A 17,058-nucleotide genomic window follows, 5' to 3' on the forward strand; every position below is an offset into this window, starting at 1 on the left:
AAGATTCCTGTGAAAGTGGCATAGAACTATAAAGCAGCTAGTTTAAACTCTACATGTGTTGCTCTGGTTATTTGTACCTAATAATAGATCTTTTTAGGGCTTATCTACCTTTCTTGTTTGCCATAATGCAAGAATAGGGTACTTTTCATTTGGAAAGAGTAGGATTATCAGCCCAGCCCATAGTTGCTTTGAAGGTGATCAGACAGTATTTTGCTGCTCTGTGCCAAGTGTAGATTTTCCCCCTTTGCTGGTGCAAGCAAGCAAAGAGTTTGCTGTACATCTTAGGCAAATGCCTCAGTTGCAAATGGCGGTGTGCATTCTGGCAAGTATGCCGTCCCCATACCTTGGCCATTTTCTACTGGTGTAGTGAGCTGTCTGCTGAGAGACAACCTTATGTCCTCCTGCCATCAGTGCAAACAGGAAATAATGAAAAGCCGTTTCTTTGCTTGTTTAGCAGTTCAGCAGAGAGAGGCCATTTCTTTATTGCCTCCACAAAAGTTATGCCCAGAGAACGGGAAAATGGTGGTATGTGCTTTCCTGGCTTGGCTAGAAAGGGAAAAGAGAATGGGAGACCTACCAAAGATGGACTGGGTTACTGCAGTCCAGAGAGAACACCTCGTCATTGTTATGGCCAAAGTTGGGACGTACATTTTTAACCATGGTTAAATTTTATTCTGTAGTTAAGATTATTAAGCAAAATATTTTTGAACCAAACACTATAGAAGGGTTAGGCTGACAGTGATGAGAACAGCTTTCTGTACCCTGGTGTTTGGCACTTATAGATCCTCTTCAGTCTGGTTTTAGGCTTGGCTTTGGGACAGAAAGTGCTTTGATTGCCCTATGAAGTGACCTTTGATAAGAAAAAAACAAAGTGTATATGTCTATTGGTTCTTTGAGATCTTTCAGCATGATACTATCAATCATGGTCTCATTTAATTTATTTAAGTGACTGTTTAAAAAGAACAGAAACAAAAGCAAAAGCAAAAAAAAAGAGCCAAATAATAAAAAGAAGATTGAAAGGAGATTTGTAAGCAATATAAGAGTAAATATAAATTTTGAAGTAATACCAAATTAGTGCTGCTTAACTCTATCATGCTGGACTGAGTTAGATTATGTAAAAGCTGAACCATTCTGCTCTCCTCAGTGATTTTCTGCAGTAGGTAATATAGCATCAGAGTAATTGACACGGAGTGAAAAAAGGTGTTTCTAGAAGGGAATAGTGGGAGATTATAGTTCTGCCTTGTGGTATTTGCTTGGGAGTCAATTTTAGTCTCAATGTTATTTTATATCTTACATGGAACCTCTTGGGGTAATGATCCAGGATTGTATTGCCATTAATAAGCAGAGGACTTTTTTGGGATCACCTTTTACTTTTATTTTCTAGTTTTGTTTGCATTTTATGCTCTAATTGTTGGGGGGAGGGGTTTCCTGAAGTTTTAGATTTATTTTAGTAACTGTCTAATCCTTCCAGAACATTGGTTATTGTACAAATTAGAAATGGAATACAGTTAGCAAAACTACTGGAAGTCTCAGTTACAAAACTAACAGCTAAGAACTTGTTAATATTCAATATACTAACTCCACAAGACTGAAGAAGACTTACATAAATAGAACATTTGGAGTGGTCCAAAGCCTACTGAGAGAGCATGTGGACTTTTTAAATAAAATAAGAAATTGGAAAGTTGAAATAAGTAAGTGAGAATCATTTTTTCCTCTGATAGTTGAAAAGCGATCATGTACCAAGGTTGTTTAAACAAAACACTGAATTGTTCTGGATAATAAAGCACAACGTAAAGGTGTTATTATCCTTAAGGCATTTCTGAAGTGAGGCAAGCATGCAGTTTTGAGATATTTCATTAATATATTGATTCCATTTTTTTTTTACCATTAGTTCAAACTAAGTTTTGCCAGCAGAAAAGCCAAATCAAGAATATATACAGTTTCCCTTAGGGTTTTCATAAATGATACTTCATTTAATTGTTCTCATTTTGATTACCTTTAAATCTGTTTTTAAATTTGGTATTTATGTGTTTTATTCTGTGGCTGTTCACCGCCTTGAGTCCTTCAGGAGTAGGGCGGTATATAAATCCAATAAATGAAAATGAAATGAAATGAAAATTCACATGCATTTCAACACTGAACATTTCTGCCTGCCGTTTTCTACTTTATTTACAATATTCCCATGTGATGCTTCCCAGAACAAAAAATGCTTTAAAGCAGCTTTTCTTACTCTTGGGACCCATGATACTGCTCTTCCTTCCTCAGAACCAGAAGCCTTTCTTCCAGAGGAGAGCTGCAATAGAAAATTGTTGTTGTACTGATTGTGTGATTTGTACGGCCACCCATGACTCTAAGCAGTGAACAAAATTAAAAATATAAAAACAATTGAAATAATAGAAGAATTAAAATACATCCATATATAGTCACCAAAATCACTGAATGATTATTTAGAATCATAAATTCTGAAACCGTTTATATTTTTATACAGGATAGTTTAGCCAGAAAAGAGGTTTATTTTCAGTATCTGCATATCTTTCATCTCCACAGCTGCTCAAGGAGAACAGATTCCAGAGATTTCCTTAGGAAGCTCAACAGGAATTGGATGAAGCCCAGATCTGGGTTTTACATTACCTTCTAATTTATGTAGGAAGTAAACATTACCAATAGTAGTACTCCTCACTGCACATATGTTTTATGTCTGCTATGTTTTACAACTCTTTCTCAATATAGATTCATTAATTAAAATATGAATCATATAACAGGAAGAAACATTAAAAACTTCAGGCCTTTGTATGTAATGCTATTTACTTTAGAACAGTAGCATTTCAGCTCCTGCTGCATTGTAGCAGACTACATATCTTCCAGTGAGGGAAGATAATAGGCACTTTTAGTACACAAATGGACAATTGACAGGGTTTTTTTAAAAATAATTCTTGCATAAAGTATGCTGGAGTATAAATAAGAAGCCAACATACAATAATTAATATTATTGCAATCAGTAAGCAATATAATCTGGTGTTTATTTGTTCAACTTGTATGCTGCCTTTCTCCGAAGACTCAAGGCGGCTTACAATGCATTTAAAAACCATATATAAAAACATTAAAAATTAAAACATTAAAAACAATTAAAACCCATTCACACCATTCATGGCCGGATCTCGCCAGATCTTTTTTAAAATCTATTTTAGCGATTATGATTGTTGCAGCACTCCTACAACAAGTAAAATTGCTGTTTTATTAAAGTTCGTAAGCTTTTATTTTTTTCAAAGTGATAACTTGCCCTGGCAACTTGTCAGGTCACCTACAAAGGACAACAGTGCTGTTGCCTATATTTAAAGTTTCTAACTTTAGAGTCTTTAGAGTTTTTTTCCACCTTTCCTCCAAAATGTTGTTTTCCACCTATGTAATATACAGACTATGTATGTACGGTGTTTCAACAGCAACTGTGGTGATGATGCATTGGGGGTTGGGGTCTGTGTAGCAGAAAGTCTCCACTCAGTTACACTTGCCTGTCACGTGGTAACCTGTGTAGGAAAAAATACTACAAGTGATAGGTGTATTGTTTGGCAGGGTCAGGTTGTGGACAGGTTTTGGCAGAGCCAGAAGTGGACAAGTCTCTTGATTTACTGGGAAATCCCCAGCACCAGATCCACAGGGATGAAGGATCCATTGCCTGGGCATCCTAAATTGTTCCACACTAAACCGTTAAAGAAGTAGAGCAGAAATCAGCAGTAGGCATATGGCATATTTATGCTGGCATACTTTCTGTTGCTTCCTAAATTGTAGAAAAGCACATTATACCAGTTGCCTCAATGTACCCAAATCAGGAGTGGGTTCTATTCACCATTACTACCGTTTTGCATCATGCTCTTTGTTGTGTCCTTATATGGGCATCCGCCGGTGGTTGGCTAATCCACCGGCGGGAAGTTTAAATAAATGTCATTGGCCGGCTAGCTTGCCGGAGCTGTATATAAAGAGGGCTTGGCAGCTCAGCCGGCAGTTCTGTATGAGCTGAATTAAAGTGCTGAACGGACCTCTGCTGAGTCGCGTCTTCTTTTCCCTGCGCCGATCTAACACTCTTCTGCACATGCGCAGAAGCTTCTGTGCATGCGCAGATCACCTATGATGACATCTGGGTCAGTGGGTGGAGCCTCCCGCTGGTTTTACTACCTGTTCTTGCGAACCGGTCCGAACCAGGGGCAACCCATCACTGACCCAAATCTAAGTTAACCATTTTGAGTTCTGTCACTAATTGTATCCTCTCTATCCATTTTTAAATTATCAACAGGTTAAACTCTACAAATATCTTGCTCTAATAAATGATATGATTAACATTTATCTTGGAAAGCAAAATGGAGAATTATTGCATGCGAGAGATCTTTTCCAAGTCAGTGAAGTCACATCAGCAGCAGCTGTTAAGAAATAGTAAAGTTGTCAAACAGCAGTTTTGCTACATCCCTACTAGCATGGTTCTCTTCTAATGTGAATTGTTCCTTTAATTGGAATTTAGATTTGAATTTAGTTTCTGCTGGTTGTAAAAAATGCACATCAATAGCTTTCCTAATCATCAATGCCAACTTCTGTGACAATCTGATGTATTTTTACAAAATGGTGAATTGATATGCAGTTTGTGTGAGACATACGACTCAATCAAGAATTCTCCTACTTAGGCAATCCTACAGTTTAATGAGCAGAAGTTATTCCAGCATGATGAGGCTTCAAAACCACAATACATTTGCACCTGAGGCTTAGTTCTGAGTCACTGCCAATTTTTAAAATGCCTATCATAGTCCAGTAAGATTGAATTGTGCAATCCAAGTTCTGAGGGAAGACATATTGTTAGCATGAGCTCTTTTGGTTTCAAAATTTCTAAGATTGACTTAGTTTTTGTTCCTGTTTAGTCCTACAGCTCATCAAGTCTCAGAAGTTTCCTAACAAGCTGGTCATTGTACTAGAGACAGAAAAAGAAAAAGCACAAAGGAAAGAATATGTCTTTGCTGACTCTAAGGTAAAATGCTCCCTTCTGGGTGTTTTAACATAGCAGAAACATTACTATTTATTTTATGACATTATTTTCATTAATTACAAATGCAAAATGATGCGTTTATTTATTTATTTAAAACCTATCCCTTTTTTCTGTTACAGAAATTGGTACTGAGACAATTTATAGAGGTTTTTAAGGGATGTACCGGTATTTGAGGATAAATAAATAGTATCTCTAGCTGTTCAGCTTGGATTATCAGAAACAAACAAAATAAACTGTGAACCAGAAGAGAAGAATGCTCAGTTTAATTGTTCAAGAGGTCTAGACAACTTAACTCTGACATATTTGTGTACATTAGATAGGATGCTATTGCAACTGCATTTTACTGTGTATGCACAGATAAATACACAAAAACTCCTCAAGATATGATCTGAAGGACTATGGTCGAGGTATTCAGGAAGTACTAAAATAAAGTAGATGCTCAATAAAAATAATGAACAATAAACAAAACTATTGACTTGAATTTGTTTAAAATATCAGTTCCTTGTTCCAGACTTATTTTCTATTGGCAAAGAATGAAGATTTACATATTTCCTATACAACAATCCAAGTATAATTGGGTAAATTATACTTAGGATTCAGGGTAATAATTAAAATCTTACACAGCAAACTCAGTCTAGTCACAGTAATTTGTTTCGTTCTTACGGAAATATGCTCAGTTGGACAGTAGAATTAATTCTAATTAATCTTAAACACTGAATCAAATCTAGTTTTTAAGGAGATTATATATTTTCTCTAAAAAAGATACCTATTTTTCTTATACCTTATACCTATTCCATAGGTATAAGACATAACCAGTATTGCCATATATCCAAATTAATAATGGTTGCTATAAATGCTTCATAGTGTATAATTAGCTATCTTTCCGTGTCAGTAGCTATCTTCCCATTGCTATAGTTCTCTGGGTAGTTTATAAAACTATTTAAACCAATTAAGACAAGCATATATATAAAGGCAAAATATAAAGACATTTTTGCCCCTGAAGGAAAGATGGGATATAAATTGACTCAATAAATAAATGCTGCTATTATGATATCACATGAATGTTTAAAACAGTACACAATAAATGCCTGGGAAAAAGAAGAATCTACCATATTTTTTGGAGTATAAGGCACATCTTAGTTTTGGGGGAGGAAAATAGGGGGGGTGGGAATTCTGCCTACCAGGTATTCATCTGGTTAGCATCTTTAGTCTGGTCAGCTTCAGCACATTAGTTCGCTGGTTTTGAGCATGCGCCCTTGCTACGCTCGCATGTGCCAGGTTGGGGATAAAAAACAGCTTTTAAAGCACAGCTGATTGTTGGAGAGAGAAGCAATGAGAAAAGCAGGCGAAGCACAGAAGATCGCTTCACTCGCTAGCGCCTCATTAGGGCTGAAAAAAAGCTTAGAAAAAGCTACATCTGGAGTATAAGACGCACCCAAATTTTCAGCCTCTTTTGCGGGGCGGGGGGGAGTGTGTCTTATACTCCAAAAAATACAGTATTTGCTTGCATTGTGGACATTGCATTGGATTTAAGGCCTGTCTCCCTGTGGAGGTCATTCCATGAATCCTGAAACTGAGAAAGTCATTTTGTTATCTTCCTCTGGATGCCTCCATCACCTGACTCTTTTCTTCAGAACTGGAGGGCCAAACTTCTATTGTCACAAGCAGTATAATCAGGCACTATATTTTCTCATATAGCCCAAGATAAGGTAAGAGGAGCCCTTCCCTCTTTTGCAGTCAGACTGTGATGTCAGTGAATCAGCAATCATATCTGCAACATGTGCCTTTGTATGAATAATAAGGGTTTCTGTACTTGTGTTGGGATTTACCAGAACACCATCAGCTCAAATGAAAGCATATTTTTTGCATGTCTCAAAAGCCCCCTATTGCACACATTTTATCCATCAAGATCAGCTCTCTATGATATCTCTACATTGTCTTAGGAAAGGAACTATTCATATTCATTGTGTATGAAGATCTATGGGGGTGCTTATCGCTTGAACAGGGTTTATGGTAATCTAACCTTATGGCATCCCAGTATGACTGACTATCCCATCATTGGCTTCTAAGTGGACTGTACTTAAACTGTTGTTTTTAAAAAAAGTTATAGCTCATAATATAATCTTTATCTTTTTCTGTGTTTATGCCCACTAAAAACAGAAAATAGGAACCCACAATTTTTTCTGATTTTGTTATCCATGAAAAGAAATTCCAAGTACATCCGGAGAACATTTCATTAAAAAAATAATACCATAAAAAATAATACCATCTCAATACCTATTCTGTTTATAAATGCAAGAAACTGACTAATTTGGATTCAAATTCTAATAAATTAAAGACAACAAAATCAATTGTTTTATCTCAGCAGTTTACTGAAAATTCTTTGAACAGCTATCATACCATGACAGAAGTAAAACTAAGGAAGGATTTGGACTGACCTGCACATTTCTGTGTTTAGCATTTTCTCTAGGTTCTAAATAATTAAAAATAGTCTTAACTAACAATTGAAATGTTACCAAATCTGAAGAGATCACTTACAAATTGCTACTTAGGTTGAAACTTTCTTTCAACACATGTCATTGTGAAAGCATTTTTTTCAGCTTACATGTAACAAATGATCAATAACACTGAGTTATAATATTTCTTTTTTCTTTTGTTTTTTCTTTTCCTCCATTTTTCAGAAAAGAGAAGGCTTCTGCCAGCTTCTACAGCAAATGAAGAACAAACATTCTGAACAACCAGAGCCTGACATGATCACTATCTTCATTGGGACCTGGAATATGGGTATAAATTTCAAATTTATGTCCAACCTCTGCTATACAAATTATTGTCTTATCAAAAGAGAGGAAAATGAAGAGTTTCCAATGGGGAAAAGGAGATAGGACAGGTCTCTGGGTCAGATATTCTGCACTAGCAGAAAATGATAACTAGCAACCTGTGATAACTTGAGGTGCATAGAAAAAAAAATCCGGTCCACTTTATTGTCTGCCTTAGTACAGCAATATTCTGATCTGGCAAGCTTATTAGAGATTCTTTTTTTAAAAAAAACTGAAAAATTTCTTTGTGTGTGTATATATATATATATATATATATATATATATATATATATATATATATATATATATATATATATAATGGTTCCTGACATAACACTATTGAGCCTTTCTATTAATCTTCTGCTACTTTATGTAGATGTTAATATAAATTGCCAGAAAATGTTTTCAGTAATTCACATCACACTCCTCTGATAATGTACTATTCCCTAATGTAGCTTCTTTCCCCAGTGTCAATAACACAATTACTGTGCTGTTCTTTAGAGAATAGCATACTTTCTTTTCAGAAGTATTTGCCTATGCATGTTTGTGAATATTTTTGAATGGGAAGGGACAAATGCTATCTAGACTTTGGCTACTGCTAACATTTGTGCTGGTATGGAATGTGCTGAAAGTAGAGTGCTTAAAGCACAATCTGTGATAAAATTATTTTCTATATCCCTATCACAGATTTTACAGCTACCTCATTGTTATATTGCTCAATTGCTTTAACATGAATGCATGTAACATATAGATGATCCTTTACTCTTCTTTTACATGGCAGAATAATCAGCTTATTCACAGCTCTGTGGGCTTCTTTCCTTCAATTTGTTCTTGATTTGTTTTAAAATTACATAGCAAAATAAAATAATCTACAGGTGTAGCTTTCTGTCAGAACTGCAAATGTTGTAAAAGCTGATTGATTCTCCTCCCTTTACCATTTATTTAATTATGAAACTATCTGCTGGGAAATGCACTTTCAACAACAGTAAAGGTAGAATAAGGCAATAAATAAATAGTTCTATATATGGTTATGTCCATAATCAACTGGGATTTTACATACTGTATATTTCTTCAGGGTCTAGTGGATGAGAAAATAAGGCAGTGTTTGTTCCAGTTTTAATACCTGAATATTATCAAATAAGGCTATAAACTTTTTATAGGAAGTTGTGGAATATAATCTATTAATCTATGGTTCTCTTGCCACTGCAGCCACCGATCACTACTAATTCATAGTGACAAAATGATGTTTTTTGTGGGTCTATTTTTAGTTACTTTTTAAAGCCTCCAAATTGGCTGAGGTTTAGATAGCTTTAATGCAACTTACTTTATTAAATACAGTAAACTGGAGAACCCAGTTTTATAGATTTTTCATTCATCTTCTTTCATAGTCTACCTTGCAATCTGTGGTCTTCAGAGGCAAAAAACACATGGCTTAAAAGTGAACCAGCACTAGCTTCAAAGAAGGTTGTTCAACCCTAGTAAAGATAGAGCTAGATTCATTATTATGGTAGTTTCTTATCCTCATTTTGGTTTGGTTTGGGATTTGCAAGGTGATGCTCCTCCACCAAAGAAGATCAGTTCCTGGTTTCTCTCCAAGGGACAGGGTAAGACTCGTGATGAGACAGCTGACTATATTCCACATGACATATATGTGATTGGAACACAAGAAGACTCCTTGGGGGAAAAAGAATGGCAAGAGATTCTAAGGCATTCCTTACAGGAGATTACCAGTATCAGCTTCAAAGTGGTAAGAATTTTTATTAATGTTTAACATTGTGGTTGGACACTAGATTGTTCTATTGGTCCATGCAAACAACAATCATCACATCTAAAATGCATCTGCTTTTTCAAAAAAATGCTTTTTTGAAATGATACATTAGATGTTCCTAAAGACCGTTAGATATAATGATAAAGTCTTCAAATCAAGCTCAGCTTGTGACTTCATCAACATGTAGTTTCCTTGCCAAAGAAACTATAGGAGCTGGATGGAGCAAAATAATCTCCCTTTGGGCTAGTTCCAAAATGGAGTCACTGTTCATCAGCAAATATTTGGGCAATCCAGTAACATTAGTCCTGATAGTTACTATGGATGGAGTTGTAATCCATTGAAAGTTCATGATCTGGAATTCTGCTGGCCCTTGGCTCCTGCTAAAATAGCAGGTGCAAGTCATGGCCAGGGATTCCTTTGGCCAGCTTCAGCTGAAGCATCAGTTAAGAATCACTTGGATAAAGATAATCTGGTAACAATAATTCATGATCATTACCTCTAAAATAGGTAACATGCTATATGTGGAGTTACCTATGGAAATGATTCAAAAGCTGCAACTGGTGTAAAATGCAGTTGCAAGATTGCTAATCGGTTAACCTTAGCAAGTGTACAATTACATGATTTTTAAGTCATCGAAATGATTACCAATAGATTTACAGCCCTTACTCAATGTTCTTTAAACCCCTTTTTCAAATAGCACTAGATTATTTATTATTATTTATTTATTAGATTTATATACCGCCCTACTCCCGAAGGACTCAGGGCAGTGAACAGCCAAGATAAAACACATATAATATAAAATTTAAAAAACAATTTAAAACGTATTAGATAAATTTGGCCCATACTAATTAAACTACCCCCGTTTTTTAAAAACAAATTAAAATTAAACAATTAAAAAAACTTAAGCCAGCCCAGCTTGTTGAAATAAAAAAGTCTTGAGGGCGCAGCGGAAGGTGCGTAAATCTGAGATCCTCCATATCTCCGGGGGGAGTTCGTTCCAAAGGGCAGGTGCCCCCACAGAGAAGGCTCTCCCCCTGGGGGCCACCAGTCGACACTGTTTGGCTGACAGCAACCTGAGGAGCCCCTCTCTGTGGGAGCGTACTGGCCGGTGAGAAGCTACCAGTGGCAGAAGGCGGTCTCGTAGATATCCAGGTCCTGAGCCATGGAGCACTCTAAAGGTGGTAACCAATACCTTGAAGCGCACCCGGAAGACCACTGGGAGCCAGTGCAGCTCGTGCAGGAGAGGTGTTACATGGGAGCGCCAAGTCGCCCCCATAACCACTCACGCGGCTGCATTCTGGACCAGTTGAAGCCTCTGGGTGCTCCTCAAGGGGAGCCCCATGTAGAGAGCTTCTCTACATTAGAGAAGGTTCTCATTAGAATTCTGATCAAGACAACATTAAAAAAAACTCAATATGCATTATTGGAGAAGGGTTATGTATAGGTCCCTAGTTATTGTAATCCAGATACTTAGATTTAAGTGGAGGTGTGTGGCAGCTGATTTTTACTTTTTTAAAAAATTAGATAGCAACCCACACTCTCTGGAACATCAGGACTGTTGTACTGGCGAAACCCGAACATGAAAATCGCATAAGCCACCTCTGTGTTGATACTGTGAAGACTGGAATTGCAAACAGGCTGGGTAAGATTTGGGCAGACACCCAAAAAGGCATTTTAAATTGCTATTTTTCAGATGTTGACTTTCCTATGCTATAAAATAAACTGTAACAAAGTTACCTTTGTTATATATAGGTCTCTAGTTATTTACTAATGAAATTGCAAACAGATGTTTATTCGTTTATTCGTTTTATATGGTAACCCATTTTATTCTCACTGGGTGGCTAACTGTTCATTAAAAAAATAAAAACACAAATTCAACTTAAAAGCTAAAGGGAAACCTATAAAAACCATTAAAGAATATAGTGCCAAGGCCTACAAAAAGCATGGTATATCATTCAGTCATACAGTCTGATTCAACTAAGTTTATGGCCCCAGCACCTGGAGGAAGAATCCTGTGTTTAAAGTCTTTCTAAAGTCTAATGGAATTGGGGCCATCCAAATTGCAGGGGAGAAACTGTTTTGGACAGCAGTTGCCGTAACAAGACGACACAATAAAGGGATCTGAAGCTTGCCTGAAATATGCCAGATCTAATGGGATGAGCAGAAAAAATTGGAGATTGGAGATCCGGTAAATAATTGCATGCCATGGAAGATTTTATAGGTGACAACCAGCACTCTGAATTGCACCCAGAAGCTTACTGGCTCCAGTGCAGCTCATGGAGTTATGGTATTATATGGTTATTCTGCACTGTCCATCAAACTGCCTTTGTTGCTTCATTCCAAGCCTTCCAGTTTAGGAATAGACTCAATTGGCACATAGAGTTTTGCAAACAACCCACATATTGTGAACCAACTCTAATGATGGAAGGAGACCCCCAAAGCCCATAACTAATTAATCTTGCTAGGGTTGTGCTGAAGCCTTACCTACAGCTTCTGAGTACCAAAAAAGAACATGAACAGCATGACTTGGTTGATCAGGAACAAAGATGCATAATTATGTACCATCAACAATGATTATATTTTATCCCATGAGGTCAGTTGATGAGCTCATCTAGTGGTTTCATGCAGATGTTTAACACAGCAGGAAGAGAACAGAGTCTAAAAGCTACTTTACAAAGAGGAGCCTAGGGCTAGATCTCTACATATCACTAGTACTAATGTAACCAGCCTCAAAGAAGGAGAAAAATCACTGCATAATGGTACTTCCCATTTTCAATCCACTAAATTGTTCTTAAAAGACAATTTTAATAAAGATGAGGACAATATTGGTTATCTCCATAAAAACTGGAACTAGATTTGGAATATCTTCATTAAACTGGGTATTAAACAACTGAGCCAGTTCAGTTGGAAGTTATCATGAACATAGTTTTAAAAATATTTTATACTACAAAAAAACTTCCAAAGTTCTATACAGTAATATCTTTTGTAATTCAGTCTTTAATGATAGAGCAGCTCAACCTCATAGCACCATACTTTGGGATGCAAGGAATCTCATACTGACATAGAGTTCCATTTATCCTGCTGATCAGATTTCATTCACGGAAAATTCCATGGTTAGAAAACTACTGCTGGGGTTTTCCTTGTGTTCCTGCTAATAGAACCCATAAGGTTTTTAGACAAAACATTATTGAAACAGATGTCGGACCCCCAAGAGCTAAGAAAGACATGTAGAATTACTTCTGAACAGTTTATTGTATTATTTCTCACCTATAGACAGAAATCTGGCAAAACAAAGCAAGTATTTGCATAACTAAAGATATATTCTGAGAATTGCTAGGGCAGAACCTTCTTAACTCTCTGTCTCCCAACAAACTACCTAAGCTTTGTTGTCTCTTTGTCTTCTGGATTGGAGCCCTACTTCCTGGGAATCCAGATTACATTCCACCATAACAGGATTTGGGGTTGATGTAAATTAGCATTAGATTTTAAGGGTCACTAACTGCTCTATATTGTGAAGATGGCCCTAAATCAGGCAATTGAGCTATTCTGTCTGTATGCTTCAATCCATGTCTTCCCAGTTTTGACCAGTCCTCATGATATATCTATCACATTGGTTCTTCATATAACCTGAGCTAAATTATGATCATAACTTTAATTTTTTGCTTCCCAAAATCTAAAAAAACATGATGTGCTTCATTTAAAAATGTCTTATTTTAATACAAAAATTAACGAGATGCAGAAAAGAAAATAGAAACAGTAAAAAAATGGAAATAAAAAAGTAAAAAAAATGGAAATAAAAAAGCATAAAAGAAGAAATAGATACAAAAAGCTCAATCCTTAACTAGCAAGCTAAATGTTGAGTACAGGGGGAAATACTAATCACTTTCTCTATAACATCAGTAGAAAATGAATTAATTAATTTGCAAGTTTCCCATATATACCTTTTTACAACTATTCACCTCTATGTAAAAATGAGTGCAATTAAAATAGGAACTAAGTGCTTATGAAAATATTATTTGGATACAATAAAATAATAAAAAATCTGTTTATGATTTCCATACCAATTGGTGAGATATGCAATTGTTTCCCTAATTACAATTTCCCCTGGAACTCCATTGATGCCACTCTGATAGATTTTTTTCAGATGTATTTTTTTCTATGAAATATCTCTACCCATTGTTTATAAAATAAATGATTGCTATACATACATATAGTACATACATATCGTGTTTCCCCTGAAATAAGATCCTGTCTTATATTTTTTTGAACCCTGAAATAAGCGCTTGGCCTTATTGCCATGTGCTCAAAAGCTCAACTGGGCTTATTATCAGGGGATGTCTTATTTTGGGGAAAACAGGGTGGGTACATAACATGTTTCCCAGTGGTGGGTTTCAAATTTTTTTACTACCGGTTCTGTGGGTGTGGCTTGGTGGGTGTGGCATGGCTTGGTGGGCGTGGCTTGGTGAGCGTGGCAGGGGAAGGATATAGTAAAATCTCCATTCCCACCCCACTCCAGGGGAAGGATACTGTAAAATCTCCATTCGGTCCCCAGGGGAAGGTTACTGAAAAATCCCCATTTCCTCCTGATCAGCTGGGACTTGGGAGGCAGGGAATAGATGGGGTGGGGCCAGTCAGAATTTTTACTAACGGTTCTCTGAACTATTCAAAATTTCTATCAGTTCTCCAGAACTGGTCAGAACCTGCTGAAACCCATCTCTGGTGTTTCCCCAAAAATAAGACTGGGTCTTATATTAATTTTTGCTCCAAAAGATGCGTTAGGGCTTATTTTCCTGTTAGGTCTTACTTTTTGGGAAATATGGTACTAAATGCGTCCATCTGGCTGACAATCTTAAAGGGCTTATTTTTTGATTAGGGCTTATATTACGAGCATCCTGAAAAAAAATCATACTAGGGCTTATTTCCCAGTTGAGTCTTATTTTAGGGGAAACGGTACATACATACTATGTTTCTCCTAAAACATGACCCACCCCAAAAGGAAAGCCCAACACTGTTTTGTGCGCAAGCATTAAAATTAAGCCCTACTCCCAAAATTTGGCCCTATTTAAGCGCATGCATGGCCAGGCTTGCCGGAGTGGACGAAGGCAGGTTTTTTTGGGTGGACAGCTACCAGTAGCTGGAGTGACCATTACAGGTAGACAAGGGTGCACAAGGCACGTGGATCACGTCGCTCGCTCTTTTCGGCTGCGAAAGAAGCAGCCCAGTGGCCAGGCCAGATGCGTTGGGTGAGTGGGTCACTCTTTTCGGCTGCGAAAGAAGCAGCCTGATGGCCAGGAAAGGCGTGTGTGGGGGAAAATTAAGACATCCCTTGAAAAGAAGGCCTAGCGTTTTTTGGGGGGTCAAAAGAAAATAAGACCCAGTTGTATTTTCGAAGAAACACAGTACATATTACATAATATTCTAATTACAAGAAAAACAGGGTGCATTTGGAAGGACAGTAGATAATGTATAATGTGTGTGTGACAAGACATAATGGGGGTGGGGGAAAATAAGCCCAACCAACCAAAAACCTCATAGAGATCTACATTACTTTTCATACTAAGATTTGGCTCATAGAAGTGGTTCCACAAATCATTACAATCAACAACTGTCTCTAAATTGAATGATAAATTATATCAGGTATAACTATACAGATATGATGGGAATCCAGAGATGCTTAGTATCTTTGCAGGTATATGTATCTTTATATTACAGTTTACTTTCAGAAATAATTTGCAATGCAGTATACTATGTGTTCAATTAAAATTAACATTATAAGGGGCTTCTTGGTCTATTTTCAAAACACTAATAGATTGACTGAGTTTTGTTGAGTGGAAAAGAGAAATTCAATTTTTGCTTTTGAAAAGGATTTTAAGAAAAAACCTTCAGGAGGTTTCTGTTCCTCAGTTCTGCAGCCTCAAAGAAGTGTTTTAGCTTAAATAGCAAGATGAAGGATTTATTTTTAAAACTGTTCTGTTTCTTCTTTCATTTTCTTTTTCCAACAGGCAACAAAGGAGCTGTGGGGGTGTCATTCATGTTTAATGGAACCTCCTTTGGGTTTGTGAATAGCCATTTGACTTCAGGAAGTGAGAAGAAACAGAGGTAAATTATTACTACCTTCCTAAGGGCCATCTGAGGCACCAGTTGCTTGCTATTACAGAGTTTCCACTGAGTACAAATAGATAATCAGATTCAAAAAGCTAGAAGTGTGAAGCTTATCACTCTGAACACCAGGGCACTGGGCCTTCCTTTTACCTCCTGTGATGAATTGCTGAAGGCATTTTTTTCAGAAAAAATAACTAGAAGATTCATCTCTAGGCATGAGAAATATGGAACCTTTCAGATGTTGCCCTAACCGATATGATCAGTGGTATACAGGTAGTCCTTGTCTTACAACCACAATTGAGCCCAAAATTTCTGTTGTTAAGTGAGACATTTGTTAAGTGAGTTTTGGCCCATTTTACAACCTTTCTTGCCACAGTTGTTAAGTGAATCACTGCAGCTGATAAGTTTTTGATGCAATTTTTGATGGCAGAGGGTTGCAAGAGGCTGTTGCAGCCTCCCAAGCTCCGTTTTCATTGACAGAGCACTCGGGCTGCCATAGGCGCCGCCGACACAAGTGATGTTGAGCTGGCCACACCCACCCTTGCCACGCCCACCCAGCCCTCAAGGTCCAACACAACCCTGATGCGGCCCTCAATGAAATCGAGTTTGACACCCCTGATTTAGAGCAGCATGCTATGGATCCCACTACAAAAAATAGTAGATGGGAATATAATACCTGTTTTATGTTACTTACATGAAAATCAAACATCTTCAATGATTACAGTACACTGCAGCCAAGTGTTTAATATCTTTCCCCATCTGTCACAATTAGTAAAAGCTTTGGAGGCAGTCATAAGAAATCTATAAAAACTGATACTAAATTTTAATTTTTAATTTTATATCAGTTTTATAGTGGTGGCTGCCTCTACCCTTTCATTGGTTGTGCATCTTTCATTGGTTGTGCATCACCTCAGTACGTGGTGCTCTTTTGTTTTTTACTTCTCAGTATTTTTTGAAATATTAATTCAGCATACTGAATGATGTTCATTTTTTAAAGTAAATATCCTTATAATGTCAAGCCTCTAAGAGTCACTTAGGTGAGATGGGCAGTGAAGAAACGTGATGAATAAAATAGCATGATTTTTGCATTAGGAACTCAGAGAGATTCTAAGGTTTCAGTTTTATTAAAATGTCTTTAGGAGGAAAATGCCATCTAAGAAGAATATCACAAACTAGGTAATGAAATCTGAGCATGTTGGGTTATTAGAGGAATCTCAGCTGTGCTGTTAGATGTTGGTGCTATATGGCTGACACATACTTTACCCATCACATACACACTTCATAGGATAGGCAACTATATATTCCACAGCTAGGCAACAAAACTTATTTCTCCAAGATCACAGATG

General features: G+C 36.9%; 1 protein-coding gene across 1 annotated transcript in view; it reads left to right on the plus strand.

Annotated features, from left to right (window-relative positions):
- The window catches only part of INPP5D (inositol polyphosphate-5-phosphatase D), a 77,207-nt gene that overhangs the window by 35,152 nt on the left and 24,997 nt on the right, over positions 1 to 17,058 (plus strand). The window contains exons 10-14 of the mRNA XM_070945255.1: positions 4,902 to 5,008; positions 7,708 to 7,810; positions 9,393 to 9,589; positions 11,135 to 11,252; positions 15,613 to 15,709. Coding sequence (XP_070801356.1) covers positions 4,902 to 5,008; positions 7,708 to 7,810; positions 9,393 to 9,589; positions 11,135 to 11,252; positions 15,613 to 15,709 — 622 coding nt within the window. The remainder of the gene's footprint in view (positions 1 to 4,901; positions 5,009 to 7,707; positions 7,811 to 9,392; positions 9,590 to 11,134; positions 11,253 to 15,612; positions 15,710 to 17,058) is intronic.

Source organism: Pituophis catenifer, unplaced genomic scaffold (genome assembly GCF_029215685.1).
Source record: "Pituophis catenifer annectens isolate HBS135680 unplaced genomic scaffold, rPitCat1.0.hap2 SCAF_6, whole genome shotgun sequence".
Classification (NCBI taxonomy): Eukaryota; Metazoa; Chordata; class Lepidosauria; order Squamata; family Colubridae; genus Pituophis; species Pituophis catenifer.